This window comes from Cenococcum geophilum (genome assembly GCF_001692895.1).
Source record: "Cenococcum geophilum 1.58 unplaced genomic scaffold K441scaffold_65, whole genome shotgun sequence".
NCBI classification, from domain to species: domain Eukaryota; kingdom Fungi; phylum Ascomycota; class Dothideomycetes; order Gloniales; family Gloniaceae; genus Cenococcum; species Cenococcum geophilum.
Genome location: NW_027137623.1, coordinates 745,773 through 767,473, shown reverse-complemented (window position 1 = coordinate 767,473; position 21,701 = coordinate 745,773). Strand labels below are relative to the sequence as shown.

The following is a 21,701-nucleotide window of genomic DNA, read 5'->3' as shown; positions in this document are numbered from 1 at the left end:
TTTCTTCCGCTGCTATATACTTCCGGTTATATCTTATCGAACTAATCTTTGCATTCCATATCCAACAACCATGGACAACCAGACCGACTTTGACACGCGTTTACTTGAGAACTTTGAGCTTTTCTCTAGCGCAGCAGCTGACAAAGATAACAATGTTAAGGCGGAGCTATATATGTACTATGCTGTGTTAAAATATGAGCTGTTCCAGCGCTGGGGACGAACAAAAGACCTTGAAGAAGCGATTGAGAAGGGGAAGTGGGCTGTCGCAGAGACGCAAGAAGAGCATAAAGAATTTGCAGGGAGGCTGAATAACTTAGGAGTTATACTCGAAATCGCATATAAACGCACGGGAAAGATGGAAGACCTTGAAGAGGCAATTCTCGTGGCGCGGCAGGCGGTCGACGTCACGCCTAAAGACCATCCAGATCTCGCAGCCATGCTGAACAACTTGGGAAACCAACTCGGTTGCCGATATGAACGCACGGGAAAGATGGAAGACCTCGAAGAGGCCATTCTCATGGTGCGGCAGGCGGTAGACGTTACGCCTAAAGACCATCCAGATCTCGCAATCTGGCTAAACAACCTGGGAATTAAACTCGAGAGCCGATATAAACGCACGGGGGAGATGGAAGACCTCGAAGAGGCCATTCTCGTGGCGCGACAGGCGATCGACGTCACGCCTAAAGACCATCCAGATCTCGCAGGGAGGCTGAACAACCTAGGAATCCAACTCGAGAGCCGATATGAACGCACGGAAAGATGGAAGACCTCGAAGAGGCAATTCTTGTGGCGCGGCAGGCGATCGACGTCACGCCTAAAGACCATCCAGATCTCGCAGGGAGGCTGAACAACCTGGGAAACAAACTTAAGAGCCGATATGAACGCACGGGAAAGATAGAAGACCTCGAAGAGGCCATTCTCGTGGCGCGGCAGGCGGTCGACGTCACGCCTAAAGACCATCCAAATCTCGCACCTGTGCTAAATACCCTGGGAAACCAACTCGAGAGCCGATATAAACGCATGGGAAAGATGGAAGACCTCGAAGAGGCCATTCTCATGGCGCGACAGGCGGTCGACGTCACGCCTAAAGACCATCTAGATCTCGCAAGGAGACTGAACAACCTAGGAAACCAACTCAAGAGCCGATATGATCGCACGGGAAAGATGGAAGACCTCGAAGAGGCCATTCTCGTGGTGCGGCAGGCGGTCGACGTCACGCCTAAAGACCATCCAGATCTCGCGGCCATGCTGAACAACCTGGGAACTAAACTCGAGAGCCGATATGAACGCACGGGAAAGATGGAAGACCTCGAAGAGGCCATTCTCGTGGTGCAGCAGGCGGTCGACGTCACGCCTAAAGACCATCCAAATCTCGCAGCTATGCTGACCAACCTGGGAAACCAACTCAATAGCCGATATAAACACACGGGAAAGATGGAAGACCTCGAAGAGGCCACTCTCGTGGCGCGGCAGGCGGTCGACATCACGCCTAAAGACCATCCAGATCTCTCAGCCTGGCTAAACAACCTAGGAAACCAACTCGAGAGCCGATATAAACGCACGGGGAAGATGGAAGACCTCGAAGAGACCATTCTCGTGGCGCGGCAGGCGGTTAATGTTACGCCTAAAGACCATCCAGATCTCGCAGTGAGGGTGAACAACCTAGGAAACCGACTCGAGCGCCGATATGAACGCACAGGAAAGACGGAAGACCTTGAGAAGGCCATTCAGGTAACCCAACAGGCTTGGGAGTGTGAAAATGCAGCTCCCTTTATTCGTGTCCGCGCCTCCACCCATGTGCTTCCGCTGCTTCAAAGTCAAGGGGACTTTGAAAGCGCCTATAATATCTCAGTAGAGGCTATAAACCTGCTACCTTACGTTTATAATAGATCCCTAGACCGCCAGGACCAACAGTATGTAGTTTCTCACTTTTCTGGATTAGCTACATCTGCTTGCTCTCTTGCTCTCCAAATAGGCAAAGGGCCTAGAACAGCCTTAGAGGTACTAGAGCAAGGACGGGGAGTAATCCTTAGCCTTCTCATGGACGATCGAAGCGACACCTCCAAACTAAAGGCAGCCTATCCCCAGCTATGTGAGCAATATGAAAGTCTTCGTTTAGAAGTGAATAAGCCTGCCGAAAATATTACAGATAATCGTACGCGGAAGGCTGCTTCGACGAGGCAAATAATCACAAAACTTGAGAAGTGTATACGAGATATCCAGCAGCTTCCTGGGTTCAATCAATTTCACAAAGGCCTCACCGCCAAGCAGATGCAGAGCTGTTCGACGGAAGGCAGCATCGTCGTTGTGAATGTTACTAACCTCCGGAGCGATGCCGTTATTGTTACTACCGACGCGTTTAAGGTCCTCCCGCTTCCTAGGTTAAGCGCACATGAAGCCAGGGACTGGATTAATCAGGACCTTACTACGACTCCGTCAAGTGACCGCGGCCGTAAAAACAAAGCCTACCTTCACTTCTTGTCGTGGCTGTGGCGCGGGTGTGTAAGGCCTGTGTTGGACGAGCTTTACTACTCCGTGCAACCTTCTGTAGAAGACCTACTAAGGGTTTGGTGGATTGGAACTGGCCTTGCTAATTCCTTCCCTTTCCATTCTGCCGGCGATATGTCTGCGGGGCTGACGGAAAGTACATGTTACCGGGCCATTTCGTCCTACACGCCGACAATCAAAGCCCTTCAATATGCCCGAGAGTGTGCTAGGAGGACTATCCCGTCTTGCTGCGATCCTTGGAGAGCAGCTATTATAACCATGCCTAAAACTCCTAGTGCAGGTGATCTTCCGGGGACAAGAGCGGAGAAATCTGAGGTTATAGTGGCTATAGGGCCTTCTGTTTCCATACAGACACTAGAGTACCCAGACGTCGCAAGCGCTATGACTCAACTCCGGGAGTGCAATATCGCCCACTTCGCCTGTCACGGGGTATCGGATCCAGTCGACCCTTCCAGGAGTGGCCTAATACTGCAGACGGCTAGGACATCTACTCAAGAGCCAAGGCAGGACATACTAAGCGTCCGCGAGGTATCTCAGGCCCACCTCTCGCGAGCGGAGATTGCATACCTCTCGGCCTGCTCGACCGCGCAGAACCAGGCGATAAGGCTTTCAGACGAAGTGCTCCACGTTGTCAGTGGGTTCCAGGTCGCTGGGTTTAGGCATGTAGTTGGGTGTCTGTGGCCGTCTGACGACAAGGTATGTGTAGATGTTGCGAAGTCGTTCTACTCCGAACTTAGTCAAGCTGGAACTGCGAGGTACAGTGACGATAGGGCTATTGCATTAGCATTACACAAAGCCATCGTGAAGATTCGGGAAAGCGGTGAGTACGAGAAGCGGCCGCTGCTTTGGGCGCAGTATGTGCATTTTGGGGCATGATCTGGCAAAGAGGTTGTTAGCGCCAAGGACAGGCTCTTAGGCACTTAATTTATGGCCAGGAGGAGTCATATACTGATACCTGAATATTTAATCCAAGACGTAATGGCCTTGGGAGAGACGAAACCATGAGGTACTTGGCTAGATTGTAACATGTACTTTAACCCATGTGACGCTATCGTCCCGTTTGGACTCGCCGAGGGCGTGTTCGATCTGGTGCAGGTTGCGAAAGCTTACTATTAGCGCCATTGAACACGTGTGTTTTAATCCAACGCTTTACTGAATGTCTATTATTCACACGCTTGCGGAGAAGAGGATTAATTAATCTGATTGGTGGGTACGGGCTCAAAGGCATTAATTGAGAATGGGTATATTCGCAAGGCCATTTGTAGGGGATTGCCCTGCCTTAACTAAACGTAATGCCTATGGACCCGCGCGCAAGCATATTACTGCAGTATCTATTTATAAAGCCCAAAATATGCAACTAAAGAAAAAGGTATAGGTGGGAGGGAAAGTAAGTAAGCAAGGCTCAATTTTATGAATGTTAATAATGTTAGTGTTACTAAGATGCAGGGGTGCTGCTGTAGTGCTCGCTTAGCTATATAGATATATTTATTTATTATTTATATACTTGCGGAGAAGAGGATTAATTAATTTAATTAGTGGGTACAGGCTTAAAGGCATTAATTAAGAATAGGTATATTTATAAGGCTATTTATAGGGGATTACCCTACCTTAATTAAACGTAATGCCTATAAACCTAGAAGCGTAGCGCTTGTACTATATAAGGTAGAGTAAGGGGAAGAAAAAATAAAAAATAAAAAAGGGGGGGAAAGGAGAGATTTAAGTTAATATATTAGAGTGCTAAAATAGGTACTTCTACACGCCATTGTGCCTAAATACCTTTGCCTATTATATCTAGGGCGAGTAATAATAAGAACGGTATTGGCGTTCTATATTAGAAGTTTATACTTAGCTAGAATAGGTTTTTTAGGGATAATAAATAGTAAAGCTGGAACGCTTATAAGGACCACCGGCCTAATTACTATATTTAGCCGTCCGTAAAACCGTTATTTTAAGTATATTAAATAGCACCTTTTTAAAATAAGTATCCGTTATAGAGCTTAGAGTAGAGGCTAAAAGCGGCAACTTTATATTTTAGCTTATTCCTAACCGTGTAGCTTATAAAGGCCAATCTTTTAAAGTAAAAGAGAGGGGCGTTTCTGGGTTAGGGGTTATTTTTAAATAGGTATTTTATAGCTCAAACTACGTATTTAGGTTGCCCTAAAGTGGTAATTATAATTAAGACTCCTTAGTAATTAACGTCTGTTTTACTACGCTTTAGATATAATATTATATAGTTCTCTGCCAGCGTTATATTATTTCTAGTATATTTTATAGTAGAGAAGGCATAGCTATTTTTCTAAGCCTTAGTGTAGGTAATTTTACCTAAATAAAGGAATCCTGTAAAGGCTGTGGTAATAGCGGCGTTAAAGTTAAGATCTTTAACGGATTAGGTATTTAGGGTAACTAATTAGGTAAGGATGTCTTTAGTAATTAGCAATCTTTTAGCTATAGTAAAGGGATTTATAGATATTATACCGTTTAGGATCCTCTTAATAATAGAATTATTAAAGACAGAGGTGTTATAATTAGTGTTAATATAATAAGATTAAATTGCGGAGACGTAGGCTTTAACTATAGTAGGCTTAATACGGCTTATTCCTGGATTAGTATTGCTAAAGATTTATTAGGTAATTTATTCTTCTAGGTAGTAGAGGGGCGCTAGGTACTTTACTGCTCCGTAAAAGTTATAGTAGCCCTTTTAACTCTTAATTACGGGATGGTATAAATCTCTTATTCTATTGGAAAGGCTATATTATAATAGTTGGCCAAAGCATTTTAAGGGGGCTTTTACCTTAATCTAGAAATTAGGTAGGGGGTTTTTAAAAGGGACTAGGTCTCCTATTTTAGCGTTAGATTAAATATAATAAAGAAGCGTATAGTAATAGTAAATTAGAAGTATTCTAATGTGGGTATAGTAATAACACCCTATTACAATTAAAACAAAATAGAGTATTAGCTAGCCTATTTTTTATAGAGGAAACCTACTCTATATAGAGCGTAATATTATAGGCTGCAGTTAATTAGAGGATCTTATAGAGCGGGTAATTACCCGGTCTTTTTACTACTATATTTTAGAATTTTAAGAGTGCTACTATGTTATCCGTATAGATATAGACTAAGCTATACTTTTACTATATTACCTAAAGCTAAAATGAGGTTATAATTACTTGGACCTTCCGCTTATTAATTAAGGTAAGGCGGTGTTTTGTATTAGGGTAGCAGCTTAAAGAATTGTCTTAAGGTAGAGATACTAAATAGGGCGGCTATATTGTCCCTTAAGAATTCTTAAGGAAGAAGAAGGCCCTATAACTAAGAATCCTAGATGCGTTTAAGAAGAGATGGAATTATTTTTAATCTATATTATTAAAGAAGAGGATACTATTTAAAAGGGTAAGAGCATCCCTCTACTATAATAAGTCTTGGCGAAGTTTAGCTGTTAGCTATTAGTAAGGATAACTACCTACTTTTATAAAAGTAGAGATAAACTCCTAAATAGAGCGGTTATATAAACGCCTAAGCCTAATTACCTAGGCGCTCTAAGTAAGTTTATTAACTAGTTTTTAACTTTAAACTAGTGTTAGGGATCTACTACTTAACGCTTTATTAATCTTTTTAATTATAGTGGCCTATTTTAAAGGAGAAAGATACAGCTTAGATTTTAGAGTATCTATAATATAACCTAGGACTTTAGCTATAGTGCCTTTAATATTCTTTAATTCGTTTTATAGGATGCCTAATTTATTACTTAATTAGTTATATATACTAAATAATTAAGGGAGGATAGAAGTATTAAAGAGTATAAAGATAAAGTTATCTAGATAGTGCTTTAAGGCGGTGTTTAGGATATGTTGGATAAGTATCTAGTAAAATCCCTCCATAAAAAGATTAAATAAAAAGGGTATAGTTCGAAGGCTAAATAAGAGGCAACGTTTAAAATATACTATACCCTTCTAGGAGAACCCTATAAGGCGTTAAGCTTTAATAGAAAATAGGATATTCCAAAAGGCGTCTTTAATATTCCTCTTAATAATTATATAACTACGGCCTATATATATAATGTGTTAGAGAACCTAATTAATTATTAAATATTATAGTGTGGCGAATGCTATAGGGATTAAGTTATTAATAGATTAGCTAGATAGTAAGGATAAGTTATAAATACGGCGCTATTTTCTATCTACTTTAGGTATTAAACCTAGCGGTAAGGATATAATAGAAGATGTTGCTATTATAATTCTGCCTATATTTAGATTAGCGCTAATCTTCTCTAAGATTAGAATTATATTTGCGGCTATTAAGGCTTAGTTTTTTTAGGAGAGGAGTTTAATTTCTAGGTCTGCTCTAATCTAGTATCTAAACTTTAAGATATTAATAATATTACATTGGAGGTTACTAGGGTATAGGAATAGATAACGCCCCTATACTTAAATAATTAAGAGGAAGGGAGAGTTCTGTAGAGGAGAAGAGGGTAGGAAGATTAGAAATAATAGTATAGTATTTAGCCTACCCGTACTATAAGGGTAGAGTATAGTTTTAGTAGAGTGTAGGTATAGCTTAATAAAATTCTCTTTCTCCTCTTCCTTTTTCTTATTAATACTTTCCTCTAGTAATTACTACTTATAATTTTTTATAGTATATAGGCTACCGCACTTACTATAGGTATATAGAAACTTATAATCCTTACCTAGGTTATACTTCCCTTTATTAAAGCTATAATAGGTCCTTAAGATATTAGTGCTTACTTATATACATTTTAAGATAAATGCGGATTTATAAGTACTAGGATTATAATAGATATTTAGGAAGTTACTAAAGATCTTTTAATTAGCTAGCTCTAACTAGTTCTTTTAAATAACTATAAAGTGGTGCTTTAAGGCCATAGTTATTAAGGGAGTAATTTAGTAGGTAGTAGATAGCTAGATAACTTAATTATAGAAGGTAAGTATTTAGGGAATAAGATCTACTAAAAGATTTTTATATATAATAATTAAAATTATTATATAGTTAAGGAAGCCCTTTACCTACACTTTAACGGATAGGTAGTCCTTTATTATCCCTTTTTTTAGTCTTATAGAAAGGACGCTGTTAATAATAAGGATATTATTTTAAGGCTTAGACTAAAGCTAGTGTATTTAAAGGCGAGAGAGGTTATTAGGTAAGAAAGTACCCTAAAATACCTTAAGTATTTTTTTATTTGGGATGCTAGGGAGAAAGATATTTAGGATATTGGCTATAGATAGGAGCAACTTACCTAATTTATTAATTGGGGTTAAGGATAATACTACTATAGCTAATCTTGCTGTTACTATAGCAAGGCTTAATATATAGAGTTTAATCGCCTAATCTTTCTATTCTTTTTAGACGTATAGTATTTTAGTACGGTCCTTTTATTCCTAAAGGAGTCTTATTTTCTAGTTAGTTGCCTAGTCTTTAACCTTTTTTACCTAAGCTCTTTTAATCCTTAGGTCCTCCTTATATAGTTACTAAAGCTATTTTTTAGCTTTTTTAGCGGCTAAAGTCTCGCGTTAAGCTATAGAGAGAGGCGCTATTATAGAGGATAGAGACTATAACGCTGGCATATCGCCTAAAGGTATAGGGGAAGGTAAGGGAGACTAGTAGGTAACCTCTGAGGAGTTTAGCTTGTCGAGTGTGTTATTATTAGTTAAGTTTTTAAGGTTTTTATAGATAATTCGCGAAGGTTTAGATAAGTATATAGGTTATTAAGTTATTAACAGTAATAATTAATTATTAGAAATTAAGTAAATAAGGCATTAGCTCTTAAATAAGACTAATATGGAAAGCAAGCAAGCAAGGCTCAATTTTGTGAATGTTAATGATGTTAGTGTTGCTGAGATGCAGGGGTGCTGCTACAGTGCTCGCTTAGCCACATAGACATGTCCATGTAAGGTAGGCACTAAGTTGCTTGGGTAGAAGGTTCGAGCAATTGCACTTGAGGGGGAAACCAACGGTATCCGTCGTAAGGATTGAATGTGACAAAGCCACCAATGCATCGGAAATACTCACCAGATCGGACCCACTCGTTCCTTCCGAACTGTCGGCTTCTGACCTCGCCGCGGGGCTAAGATCGCCTGCAGGGCTCCACAACCCTCAGCCCATGACCGAGAGGGCAAGTTATCCGAAAATCGCCATGTTCAGACACCGAACTAGAGTTCTCCCCGGTGGAGAGCACTGACGTCTCGGCATCTCAACGGCCTAGGGAGGAATTTTGGGGAAAAGGGCAGGACGCGGGACCTGCGGAGGTAGCGCGGGACCATTTCTAAATTCCGGACTTCTTCCGTTTTTGTCTATCGTTAATATTCTTCCCCAATTGGCTGTGTGCGTTGGGCGTTCGTCAAGAGCTATAAGTGCGAGAGCTCGCTGTTGGCATCGTTGTGTTTTGGATTCTCCTCCACAATAATCCAATTTTATGTCGATCGTGGTCAATTGAACTCTGCTGGTCATTGTGCGTGCTTCTCACCGCTTTTATCATCTTTCCTAAGCTAATTAGAACTTTGCCGTGCCAGATCGTGAACTCCCTTTATCTGCTGCTCGCGCACCTCATCAGGACCTCCAGTCCGCCTTCTAGCATGTTCACGTCTCCTCCAGCTCCTACATCCTTTCACAATCCCTCAATCCCTCCAACAATGGCCCCCCGCCGCCTCAAGGTCGCCGTCTCCGGCCTCGGCCGCATGGGCGCCCGTCACGCCCTCCACTTCCTCAACCGCACACCGCGCGCCGAGCTGGTCGCCGCCTTCAGTCCCGACGAGAAAGAAATCGCATGGGGAAAACAGCACTTGGAGCCGTACGGCACCAAGCTGTACACGAACTACGACGAGATGCTGAAGCACGAGGGCCTGGAGGCGGTGGTGATAGCGACGGTGACGACGGTGCACGCCGAGCAGGCTATCAAGGCCATCAACGCGGACAAGCACGTCCTGTGCGAGAAGCCGCTGAGCACCAGCGTGGAAATCGTGCGTAGCCGCCTCCCTCCCTCCACCCCTCCTCACCACTTCCCCATAGCCTGCTCTCTATCCACAGCTCGATTGCACAAGTAAGAGATTACCCAGCTGACCAAAAACCCCACAGTCCCAATCCGTCGTCGACGCCGCGAAAACAAAACCGCACCTCAAAGTCCTCTGCGGCTTCTCCCGCCGCTTCGACCCCTCCTACCGCGACGCCTGGAGCCGATGCGACGCGGGGTCGATCGGCCGCCCCTCGGTCTTCCGCTCTCAAACCTGCGACAAGCTGGACCCGTCCGGCTTCTTCGTCGCCTACGCCCAGTTCAGCGGCGGCATCTTCGTCGACTGCAACATCCACGACATCGACCTGGCCCTGTGGTTCTTCGGCCAGGACTCGGTCGTCAAGTCGGTCGCCGCCTTCGGCATCACCGCCGTGCAGCCCGACCTGCGCAAGTACGGCGACGTCGACAACGGCGTCGGCGTCGTCGAGTTTTGGGGCGGTAGGATCGCGTGCTTTTACTCGTCCCGCATGATGGCGGCGGGCCAGCACGACATGACGGAAGTCGTTGGCACCGAGGGGAAGATCAGCGTTAATGCGAATCCGATCAAGAATCTGGTGGAGTTGAGCGAGCCGACGGGCATTAGGCGCGAGATCCCGCCGCACTATTATGGCCGCTTCGAGCAGGCGTTTGTGGTCGAGGCGAATGAGTTCACCGAGTGCTGTCTGGATGATAAGCCGTTGCCGTTTAAGCTCGCGGGCGCTGTGCAGGCGGTCAAGATTGGTTGTGCGCTGCAGGAGAGCTTGAGGACTGGGAAAAAGCTTTGGTTTGATGAGACGGGGAGGAGGGTCGAGCATGCNCAGTTGTAGATGAACAAAACACCGGGGAAGGCCGGGTAGGAGGGAGAATAGGGGTCGCGGAGAAAAGTCAGACGGTTCTGCTGAGATAGAGAGGCTCCGTGTTTGCTAGCATGCATTTTCTGGTGTTTTGAGGGTTACAAAATAATAAATGGAAGAAATGCCTTGGCAGGACTGTGCTATCTCCTGTTGCTGTGTGGCAGAATCGTCACTTTTCGGATAAATGAACTTTTAGACATGTGCTCGAACAGCTTTTGGCTACGCTTTTCTACGTCTAATTTGCGCGCGGGCTGGACAGCTATCCCTTAACCCGTCAGCGTCCCCGGAGCAGGTAGTCCGTGCGAGAACGTCAAAGCATCGGTTTTTCATCGAATATAATGGAAACAACTAACGTAGGTGATAGGGTTATAGCTACACTTTGTCGGACTATATCTGCCTACTTCCTTAGACCCCTCTCTAGAACAGAGAATTTAAAAAAGATAATCTATTATTTATATTTTACTAATATAATACTACGTCGTGTGAAGGTACTTACCTCATCCAGCCCTACCCGAACTCTATAACCATAACTCGACCAGTTGAGTGTCCTAATGCGAAAGTATTACCTCTAAATACAGAGCAGGTGGGCCGATACTCAGGAGGAAGCCAAAGATAATTTTCTAAGTTCCTTACAAGCCAATTTCCCTTTATAAATACTTGGGTCCTAGATGCTGCCTGCGGCAAGAGACTGAGTGCAGGATAACCTTCCAGATATAATAGTCCGCAATTAGTATCTAGGAATGGTCCATCGGAACAGAAGGACATGTTAGAGATAGGGGAGTCGACCTTTATCATATTCAGTGCCACTCCCGTGGTCGGGTCCCAGAGCCTGACCGTCTCGTCCGAAGCCGACGCCAGCAGCTTGCCGTCCCACGAGAAAGCGACGGTGTTAACCGGGTTGCTGTGGCCCTCGAGCGTCTTTAGTTCCGCTCCCGTAGTCGGGTCCCAGAGCCTGACTGTCTTATCGTATGAAGCCGACGCCAGCAGCTTACCGTCCCGCGAGAACGCGACGGCCTTGACCCAGTCGCTATGGCCCCCGAGCGTCTTTAGTGCCGCTCCCGTAGTCGGGTCCCAGATCCTAACCGTCTTGTCACTCGAAGCCGACGCCAGCAGCTTATCGTCCCNTGANANCGCGACNGCCCTNACCNAGNNGNTATGGCCCTCGAGCNTCTTCAGTGCCNNTCCNGTAGTCGTGTCCCAGAGCCTAACCGTCTTGTCGTCCGAAGCCGACGCCAGCAGCTTACCGTCCCGCGAGAACGCGACGGCCTTGACCCAGTCGCTATGGCCCCCGAGCGTCTTTAGTGCCGCTCCCGTAGTCGGGTCCCAGATCCTAACCGTCTTGTCACTCGAAGCCGACGCCAGCAGCTTATCGTCCCGTGAGAACGCGACGGCCCTAACCCAGTCGTTATGGCCCTCGAGCGTCTTCAGTGCCACTCCCGTAGTCGTGTCCCAGAGCCTAACCGTCTTGTCGTCCGAAGCCGACGCCAGCAGCTTACCGTCCCGCGAGAACGCGACGGCGCTGACCGGGTTGCTATGGCCCTTGAGCGTCTTTAGTGCTGCTCCCGTAGTCGTGTCCCAGAGCCTGACCGTCTCGTCATTCGAAGCCGACGCTAGCAGCTTGCCGTCCCGCGAGAACGCGACAGCCCTGACCAAGCGGCTATGGCCCTCGAGCATCTTCAGTGCCGTTCCTGTAGTCGGGTCCCAGAGCCTAACTGTCTCGTCGTCCGAAGCCGACGCCAGCAGCTTACCGTCCCGCGAGAACGCGACGGCCCTGACCCAGTTGCTATGGCCTTCGAGCGTCTTTAGTGCCGCTCCCGTAGTCGGGTCCCAGAGCCTGACCGTCTTGTCGTTCGAAGCCGACGCCAGTAGCTTGCCGTCCCGCGAGAACGCGACGGCCCTGACCGAGTGGCTATGGCCCTTGAGCATCTTTAGTGCCGCTCCTGTGGTCGGGTCCCAGAGCCTAACTGTCTTATCGTACGAAGCTGACGCTAACAGCTTACCGTCCCGCGGGAATGCGATGGCGCTGACCGGGTTGCTATGGCCCTCGAGCGTCTTTAGTGCTGCTCCCGTAGTCAGGTCCCAGATCCTGACCGTCTTGTCGTCCGAAGCCGACGCCAGTAGCTTACCGTCTCGCGAGAACGCGACGGCCTTAACCAACTGGCTATGGCCCTCGAGCATCTTCAGTGCCGTTCCTGTAGTTGGGTCCCAGAGCCTAACTGTCTTGTCGTCCGAAGCTGACGCCAGCAGCTTACCATCCCGCGAGAACGCGACGGCGCAGACCCAGTTGCTATGGCCCTCAAGCGTCTTCAGTGCCGCTCCCGTAGCCGAGTCCCAGATCCTGACCGTCTTGTCGTCCGAAGCCGACGCTAACAGCTTACTGTCCCGTGAGAACGCGACGGCGCTGACCAAGCGGTTATGGCCCTCAAGCGTCTTTAGTGCCGCTCCCGTAGTCGGGTCCCAGATCCTAACCGTCTTGTCACTCGAAGCCGACGCCAGCAGCTTATCGTCCCGTGAGAACGCGACGGCCCTAACCCAGTCGTTATGGCCCTCGAGCGTCTTCAGTGCCACTCCCGTAGTCGTGTCCCAGAGCCTAACCGTCTTGTCGTCCGAAGCCGACGCCAGCAGCTTACCGTCCCGCGAGAACGCGACGGCGCTGACCGGACTGCTATGGCCCTTGAGCGTCTTCAGTGCCGCACCCGTGGTCGGGTCCCAGAGCCTGACCGTCTTGTCTTCCGAAGCCGACGCCAGCAGCTTACCGTCCCGCGAGAACGCGACGGCGCTAACTGAGTTGCTATGGCCCTCGAGTGTCTGTAAACATGGACCCCATTCACTTTCAACGTTTGAAAGCATTGTTATCCACTTTGGCTCTTCGTCCTCGAACGACTTTCTGATCAAGCTATTGGCCGGACTGAAGACAAGAGCCGATGCATATACTTGAAGGGGGTAATTCTCTATCACCCACTTGTTGTACAGAACAAACCGATGGGCATCTCGCACTATTCCCAGAACTCGAGACTCCTCCGACTATTCCAAGATTAGCTTCAGTCTTAAACGTCATAGCCAACGCAAACCGGGACTGACTTTCAGTAGAGTCAGGAGCGTACTAATCGTCTGTACGCTGCTTGACATGCTCTTTATCAAGCTCAAAGCCTCCAGCCAGTACAAGAAACGCTTTTGGAGGAAGAGGTGGATCTTTCCGCTGTCAGCCAGATCGCTTCGACATAGTGAGCTGCTTCTATAAGCTTCATCCAAATGACTGGCCCAGAAGACGCAAGAGTATCGTACAGGAGCTAACGGATCTAGATGAGGTTGTTTTACCGAGTCAATCGAGATTCCTGGCTGGTGCAACCTGTACATGTCGCGTTGGAGCGTTTCAAACATAACCTGCAATGATCGTGAAAATAGGTTGTAGTGAAAGGTACCACGTCCGGAAGGAAAGATTATCCCGGATGCGTTGAAATCAAGATAGTCTTTCGCCGATTGATGAATAAAATAGATATAATCATCTCGGATCGTAAGGAATGAGCCGCATTTTACCACAATCTTCGCAGTGCTGTTAATATTTTTGGAAATCTGTCCAGGCAAACCAGAGAGGGTACCTAACTCGAGCAGATGAAGCGGACGGTATGCGAGCGTCATCGTTAAAAGCACAAAACGACAGAATTCGGGATCTTTACGCTTCAGTTGCTGAACCTGCCTCATCATTCGATCGTAAAGCGGGTTTAAGTTAGCCGGTACTTCCTTAAGTACTTGGAGTATGTCCCAGCTGTCCACCTGTTCAAGCTCCTGAAAAACGAAGGCTACCCAGAGGAAAGTCCCATTTGCCTTTTCGTGCATTTGCTTTCGGACTTCCTCTTGCAACATGCTATCGTGCTTGATTGATGCAAGTTGGGACACCTTGAAATCGACAAACATCTCGACAGCACGTGAAACATGCTCTGCGTTAAGTTCAAGGCTAAGCATCATTTGTGCACCGTTAAGGCTCAACCGCGCTTCGATATGGGCTTCGTTGCGGCTCGAGACAATCCATTTGACGTGAGGAGATGTTGACGCACTTTGTGCGATTAGTCCCAAGAGCTGAGGCAGGCCCGTCTCGCACTCGTCGAGCGCGTCGACAATCAGATATGCCCCCTTTAGGGTTGGGTCCTGCAACATATTTGTAAAGATTTTACTTAACGCGTCGAATGCGTTGACGTCCTCAAAGAGCTGCTTACCCGCACGCTCGTATTTTTTTCGTATATACGACATCAACGATGCTTCCTGGGTAAGCAGGAGGTAGATCAAGCCTCTCAGGACAGCTGTTGCTTTGTTGAGCCGAGAGTCGGTTCCTTGGCAGAAAAAATACGACAGAAGGCAAGCGTCCCGGGGCTGCTTGTATTGCTGCTCTAATTCCTCAATGATACCGATCAACAGCATTGTCTTCCCTTTGCCCGGATCGCCTCTGATCCAGAGCAGCCGGCTCTCTTTGTCGTTGCGCCATCGCTGAAAGTCCGCGTGATTGAGGATCCACCGGTATGCGTCTTTCAGGAGGCCACCCTTAGTTCGTTCGATACGCGTCTTATCGTCGCTGGGATCGGTTGAGCGCAGGTCGGCTAAACACTGATCGTTTGACGTGTAAACGTTGTCTCCGACGTGGACTGTCGAGTGGCCTTCGGCTCTTAATGTTTCAACAGAGCTTACCATCCTTAGTGTGTTTCGCTTGCGAAAATTGCTCCTTTTGAAGTCAATAATGCATCACAGACAGACCGTGGATGATTTCTTTACTGTGGTCAAGCGAGGCCGTCCCACTGCATAACGGTGTTGGGGTCCATAGCTGAAGGAGAAGTCCAGCTGGAGTTTAGCGCGGCGACGAGCTGCAGGCATGGAATCATTGGCACCTCGCCAAACGTGGCACGCCATAGGTAGCATCATGCCTTTTAAGCTTTCTCTCCCCCTTCGCAGAGTACTGTATTAACGGCCATCTGATCAGCGTTAAAAAGTGCAGAGCTGTCGCTCGCTCTCCCTTCTTCAAGCTTCTTGACTATGGCCGAAGCGTTCGGCGTCGTTGCCGGCGCTTTGAGCGTTGCTAGCCTCTTCAACAATGCTGTCGACTGTTTCGAGTACATTCAGCTTGGGCGAAACTTCGGAACCGACTACCAAACATGCCAAATCCGACTAGACATTGCTCGACTGCGGCTCTCACGTTGGGGACCAGCCGTGGACATTGACCACAACCCTGACTTCGCCGTCATCGATCCCAGCACCGATGAGGCTCGCACCGCGAAGCGTACCCTTGAGCAGCTCTTGAAGCTTTTCCGCGATGCACATACGCAGTCATACGATTTTAAATCGGGGGCCAGGGAAGAAGATTTGGCCGTGTTCGATCCAAGGACGAACACAAACCAAGGCATAATGGCCCTCCGCACTACAATCCAGGCCTTGACGCGAAAGCGCCAGAAGAGCACCGGTCTTTCTAAAAAGATATCCTGGGCACTATATAAACAAAAATACTTTTCACGATTAATTGACGACATTCAGGAGCTTCTTGATGGGTTGGAGAAGATCTTCCCGGTGCAAGAAACATACAAGCGCCTCGTTGAAGATGAGGTTGGTGAGGTTCAAGACGAAACAAGCTTGCGGATGTTGTTAGAGGCTTCTCTTAAGACAGATGAGCTTCTTAGAGCGGCAGCGGTAGGGAAGCTTGAACGACTTGGAAGCGGCAATAGCATAGGGAAGGCGAAATTGTCTGAATCGGCAAAGGTGAAGGTTGGGAATGAATATGTTTCCCAGGCCGTGCCAAGCGGTACAAGGGATGGAACCACGATGAACAAGATTGGAGACTTGGAGGCAATCGGACAGTCCAAGGTTCATGTTGGGGATAGTTATGGAGGCAGGGGTTTTTTTTTTGACTGAGGGTTTGTATTTGCCTACTTTTGGGATTGTCGCATTGAATGAGGTAGGTATTACGCGATTATCCACGTCGCTTGTACGGCTGATAATGCTCTGCGAAAAGAAAAGGAAAAGGCTGCGTTATCCGTCAGGTAAATGCGAGCCGGGGTTATGACGGTCGGCATAGTGATGACGGTTTTGAACATCAAAACTGCGCACAGACGAAATTTGTTAGGAACCGTCATAACTATGCCGACCGTCATAACCCTATCGCCTACGTTAGGTGTAACGCAGGTGGTTTGGATAATGGCGCTGCAGTTTAACGCTTGGCCGGATTTAGTAGGATGGGTGCAAGGCATCCTTGCTCAAGGAGGCGAAGCAATTTGAGCGTGTGCTCGAGGGTAGCCAGCTTTGCAATCAACTGTAACAGCATAATAGAAGCTCGAAATTGGGTAGAGGCGAAAAGATCCCGAATGGCGATTCACCTCCTTCACGAAACCTGTGTCCAACTCTAGCCTAACTGGCGCTATTTGAAACCACGAATATGCCAAGGTGCCTAGAAAAAGCTACAAAAGGATTAAAATTTTGAATGCCAGGATTTTCAATCCGGGAAAGATCAGAAGAAGAATCTCTCGCGAGACAACAGAACAGAAGCTCCGAAACTGGCAGGCGCGAAGCGAGCGTGACGGGTGATCTGGTTCATTATCACAGAACGCAGGTTTTTGATAGGCCCAAGTCGGTCATTGCGAAGATGGAAGCATTCACAGGTTGCAGATCAGCAATTCGATAGATTTACTGCAATCACCGTGAACGCCGTGAAAACGCCACCCACTTTCGGGATACTACCTAATGGATAACTCGTTCAAACACCTTTACGAAGCTTCCTAAAGAATGTACCAGATCAAGCGACATCACAAGAGATGCAGGAAGCGGATATTAGTATTACTTTTTATTTCATCTACCACTACACGATTGATCTATTACTCATCTCATCTCATCCAGACGATCCGCAGAGAGGGTATCAAAAGCGCCTAGCGCGCGTGCCATTAAAGTACAGTCGAGGGCATAAAGATTCGTATCGCCATGCCATGATATGTATTAGGGGAAAGGCGGGGAAGAAGAAAAGTCATGTACCAGGTTATTAACCATATGCAAATGCACCAATGCACCTCAAACCAACCGTAGTCAAAAGTAATCTCCCACTCCATATCTGTCGTCCATTATCTTCAACCACTCGAGATTTTTCCATTAAGAGAGGAGATATGGTTTAGATCAAGAGAAGAGCAGCCATGCCAACAGCACCAAGGATGGGAGCGGCGGTCATCATGGCAGCACCACCGGTCGCAGTAGCAGAGCCAGAAGCGGTGGCGGCGCTAGCGGCAGATTCAGCCGAGCTGGCGACGGATGCGGCAGAGCTGGCAAGACTGGCAGTGACAGAGCTAGCGGAAGCTTCAGCAGAGCTGATACTTGATGCGGCAGATGAAGCAGCGGAGGTGACAGCGCCAGAGAGTGAGCTATACACAGTTGAGAAGCCGGTAATGGTGGCGTAGGTGGTGCCGTTAGCAGAGACAGTTGCAACGAGAGGAATAGTGATGGCAGTGCTTTGAGCACCGCTACCAGTAGCTGAGGCACCGCTGGCTGAAGCACCGGTATCCGTGGCCGTAGCCGTAGCCAAGGCGGAGGACAGGACACTCGAGGCAGAGCCGGAGCCAGAGGCAGAAGCAGAAGCGAGAGCAGCTGTAAGACATTTTAGTAAGTGGCTGGCGACGCGCGAGAGCACTCATGGAAGTGGAGCAATTCACTAACCTGCGCAATAGTCCGCGCCGAAAGAGATGGTTTTGGCGGCGTCAGAGGAAGAGCATGACTCGTTTGAGCAGTCACGAATGCCATAACCGAAATTCGAATCTGTGCAATAACATTTGACATCACCTGCAGCGCAGCCGAACTCAGAAATAGCGATTTGCTGCATGCTGTTTATGCATGTTTGCTGTAGGAGATAGCTGTTAGCTTGGGGTTGCGTGTGGTGACAAGCAATTGGAGATAAAGATAGGAATTAATCGAGCTTAAAGTTATGCAAAGAGGGCGTATAAAAGCGAGTGTAAACTTACTCCGCATGGAGGCAGGTCACTGATGCTCTGGGCAAAGGCGAAGCTCGCACCGACAGCGAGGAGAGCAATTGAAGTCTTCATTTTGAGATTGTGAGGTGGTTGATGGTGCTGAGGCTGAAGTATAGAAGAAGAGTAGGATGCAATTGCAATAGGTAGGCAAGCAAAATAAGCAAGCTGGATGTGATGCTGAAGGTGATGTTATTTTGAGCGAGGTGCAGGAGAAGGGAGCAGGAAGCAATTTAAATCGGGTCGAGCAAATTCGATAGCTTGGTTGCGAGGTGAATGATGGCGGCCGCTGCCAAGTTTTCTCGAGGCCAGGCAAGCAGAGCAAGCAGCAAGCAGCAAGCTCTCTCACTACTACTGCATCGTCGTCGTCAGAGCTCGGTGCAAGATCGCCACTAGTCTCCACCAAACACACCAGATACCAGCATGGACCATTCAAAATGCACCAAACAGCAACTGCGCTTGGCCCGAAAAACGCAAAGAGCCAAGGCACATCAGGCACTCCCTGCAGCTCCCGCGGCCGCCAATTGGTCCTGCGGCCAGAGTGACCAATGTGATTGTGGCACAAGAAACCGAAGGCCCCGCCGGGATCTGGACAGAGGCCATGGCCCCTCCCGAAAGTCACTATGCAGCCTGGGCCAAAATGAGCTGTCAGCGCGCAATCGTGCACACCGTCGCTTTTCGCGCCCCTCTAAGGCCCCAGCCACTTAATTACATACGAATCTCCACTGCCACAGCTGTGCAACCTCTTCCACGAGTCTCGCCACACAACCCCTCAGAAATTAACTCCCTTTCTAGTGCCTGCGCTTGAGTGCTCGGAAGCTGAAAGGAAATGAGGCCAAAACTATCGTGAATTTTCTAAAGCGCCTCCGCCGACCCCAATTTCTAGTCGACGCCTTGTCGACGTGGACGATCTTGTGGCGCATGAGCTACCCGGCAGCGGTTGAGATTTGCGGCTTTGGTGGTGCATTATTGCTCTCACCACTTTCCCGCTGGGCAGCGTCCAATGGACTGCCGGCGATCGCTCCGTTGGTGTGCTTGGCAGCCTCATCGCCCTCACCGTCAACAAAGTGTTTCTGCTCTGCCGACGTTATGCACTGCATATTTGCGCCTGGAGCTTCTCTTCAGCACTTTGCCCGCCTGCAAACAATCGGCCGGAAACGTGGGAAATGAAAAATACCCACCTAGCTTGTTTATCGTCTCCATCCACTCATCGTACGGATCCGAATCAAACACGATGCCCCCCCCCGCTTGGAGATACGCGACCCCATCTTTGACCAACATCGTTCTCAGTGCAATGCACGTCTAGAAAAGTCTTTCGTTAGCGGCCAATTACCGGGGCACCGAGCGATCCACTCACGTCCATAGCGCCCTCTACTTCCTTTTCCCCTTCAACACTGCCGTATCCGAAGTAACCCACCGCACCTGCATAAACACCTCTCTTTTCGCGCTCCAATTCGGCAATAAGCTCCATCGCTCGTACTTTCGGCGCCCCGCTTACGGTCCCTGCGGGAAAAATGGACCTAAAGGCGTCGAATCGGGACTTGCCTGGTCGCAGAACACCTGAGACCTCTGAGACCAAGTGTTGCACGTGCGAAAACAACGCGGATGTTAGCTAGCTGTCTCGAGCATAATGGGGTTGGTGATGCAAATGTCTTACCTTCTGCACCACCATCAATCGATCAACGCGTGTCGACAAAGGATCACAAACCCGGTTTACGTCATTTCTTGCCAGATCAACCAGCATAACCTTTGATACTACTGTAAGCTGCACCTGCAAAATGCTTAATTTGAACTTACATGCTCTGCTCTGTCCTTGATCGAGTTTCGTAGTTCGTCCGCTAGAGCCTCGTCCTCTCGGAGAGTCTTACCCCTCTTCACCGTCCCCGCTATTGGGTGTGTAATTATCCGACCCATTTCCTCTTTTACTAATAACTCCGGGCTCGCTCCCACAATTTGGAAGTCCACGCAGTCCAGGAAAAACAAATATGGCGACGGGTTGACATTTCGTAAATGACGGTAGATGTTAAATGGGTGCAATGACGTTGGCCTAGAAAATCGTTGCGAAGGAACAGTTTGAATCACGTCGCCTTTCGTGATATGTTCCTTAAGTCGCCTGACGTGACCTTCATACCCGGATTGACCAATATTCGATGTATATTCCTGGTTCAACTGGATGGGTCCCTGCTCAGGCATGGGAATGTCTTTACTCTTCAGAATGTTTACCATCCTCTGAAGATCTACTTTCGCTTCCTCATATGCCTTGCCCAAGTCTTCCAAGTTCTCCGGTACCCTCAAGTATGTGATGACCTTGACAACCTGGAAGAAGTGGTCGAAAGCGATCATAGTATCGAAAAGCATAAAGAAGCTCTCAGGAACTTTGAGAACATCCTTCATATCGTCTCGCTTAGTCTTTGGCTCGAAGTACTTCACGCAGTCATAACCAACATATCCAATGGCCCCTCCAGTCAGCGGCGGAAGTTGGATAGATGAGATTATTGCGACTCTGCTCTTCGCAAGCTCCTTCTCCAATATCGGCAGGGGATCTGTCTCTTCGCCATGGCCAGGTCCTGTCTTGAGAACTTTACGCGGGTCTGGATGGAAGCGTTACTATCAGTTCAACCACAAGTATTTCCGGCCGACGAACCTGTACCGACAAAACTATATCTTCCTATGGTCTCTGTAGTTGCTGCACTCTCGAATAAGAATGAAAGCCTTGACTTTGAACTATATACCCTTCAACATCAATTCTTCTTGTCTAGTCCGAATGACCCACTGACTTGGCGGATACTTTAAGGTAGATAGACGAAGGCGTCAAGAACTCTGCAGATATCGAGGAGAAGATAGGAACGAGGTTTGGAGGGTTTGGTGACTTGATAGCGGTCGCAAGGACTTCTTGCACGGTGTCAAGTGACGGCTGTACGCCTAGCTAGGTCATGCGGTCAGTGTTTGAAGCTGTTTTGTATGGGTTGAAACGAGATCAGTGCTCACTTGCGACACCATCGTGGGCGTGTCCAATTGGCTAATACAAAGTTTGGAGAGAACTTCTGTAGATTTATTGTGTAGAGAACAAGACAGCAGCAGTCACCACTCGTATAGTATTTCTCTTCACAGCTTTCAATAATTATATCCTTTCGGCGCATCGGCTAGGGTCTCTCCGGCATCGCGGGGCAGTTCGAACTTCGAAAACCCGCTAGGGGCGTCAGTCACCGGCCTCCTTTGCGCGGCACAACAGCTGCCTTGACCGCCCAATGAACAGTTGAACAACGCCACCCTCCAACAACACAGTACCACGACGACATTCGTCTCCGCCCTGCCTTTTCTCCTCTCAAAAGATGCGCGCACAACTGTCGCTGCCAC

The 21,701-nt window shown here is 47.9% G+C and overlaps 6 protein-coding genes across 6 annotated transcripts; 3 read left to right on the top strand and 3 right to left on the bottom strand.

The window, feature by feature from the left end:
- Positions 1–11: 11 nt before the first annotated feature.
- Positions 12–3,599, top strand: K441DRAFT_668835 (TPR-like protein). The gene is made up of 5 exons (XM_067650056.1): positions 12–673; positions 760–2,829; positions 2,860–3,142; positions 3,176–3,181; positions 3,215–3,599. The coding sequence occupies exons 1-5, from the start codon at positions 71–73 to the stop codon at positions 3,382–3,384; spliced, it is 3,132 nt and encodes a 1,043-aa protein (XP_067498184.1). The 5' UTR covers positions 12–70; the 3' UTR covers positions 3,385–3,599.
- A 5,553-nt stretch (positions 3,600–9,152) lies between these two features.
- K441DRAFT_690489 (NAD(P)-binding protein) lies at positions 9,153–10,335 on the top strand (the record flags this gene model as incomplete). Its single annotated transcript, XM_067652385.1, has 2 exons — positions 9,153–9,479; positions 9,595–10,335. The coding sequence occupies 2 exons, from the start codon at positions 9,153–9,155 to the stop codon at positions 10,333–10,335; spliced, it is 1,068 nt and encodes a 355-aa protein (XP_067498183.1).
- Positions 10,336–10,869: 534 nt separating this feature from the next.
- K441DRAFT_690488 (WD40 repeat-like protein) lies at positions 10,870–15,225 on the bottom strand (the record flags this gene model as incomplete). Its single annotated transcript, XM_067652384.1, has 8 exons — positions 10,870–11,318; positions 11,355–11,475; positions 11,572–12,074; positions 12,111–12,204; positions 12,454–12,578; positions 12,615–13,386; positions 13,444–14,961; positions 15,109–15,225. The coding sequence occupies 8 exons, from the start codon at positions 15,223–15,225 to the stop codon at positions 10,870–10,872; spliced, it is 3,699 nt and encodes a 1,232-aa protein (XP_067498182.1).
- Positions 15,142–16,733, top strand: K441DRAFT_646327 (uncharacterized protein). Its single transcript, XM_067646815.1, has 2 exons — positions 15,142–15,263; positions 15,332–16,733. The coding sequence occupies exons 1-2, from the start codon at positions 15,224–15,226 to the stop codon at positions 16,252–16,254; spliced, it is 963 nt and encodes a 320-aa protein (XP_067498181.1). The 5' UTR covers positions 15,142–15,223; the 3' UTR covers positions 16,255–16,733.
- Positions 16,734–17,148: 415 nt separating this feature from the next.
- K441DRAFT_668828 (CFEM-domain-containing protein) lies at positions 17,149–18,592 on the bottom strand. Its single transcript, XM_067650055.1, has 3 exons — positions 18,339–18,592; positions 18,037–18,217; positions 17,149–17,967 (listed from the first exon to the last, which is right to left on the bottom strand). The coding sequence occupies exons 1-3, from the start codon at positions 18,417–18,419 to the stop codon at positions 17,498–17,500; spliced, it is 732 nt and encodes a 243-aa protein (XP_067498180.1). The 5' UTR covers positions 18,420–18,592; the 3' UTR covers positions 17,149–17,497.
- Positions 18,593–18,894: 302 nt separating this feature from the next.
- K441DRAFT_668819 (anthranilate synthase-like protein component I) lies at positions 18,895–21,429 on the bottom strand. Its single transcript, XM_067650054.1, has 8 exons — positions 21,333–21,429; positions 21,122–21,270; positions 20,989–21,068; positions 20,142–20,935; positions 20,002–20,091; positions 19,702–19,941; positions 19,526–19,646; positions 18,895–19,452 (listed from the first exon to the last, which is right to left on the bottom strand). The coding sequence occupies exons 1-8, from the start codon at positions 21,342–21,344 to the stop codon at positions 19,271–19,273; spliced, it is 1,668 nt and encodes a 555-aa protein (XP_067498179.1). The 5' UTR covers positions 21,345–21,429; the 3' UTR covers positions 18,895–19,270.
- Positions 21,430–21,701: the final 272 nt, after the last annotated feature.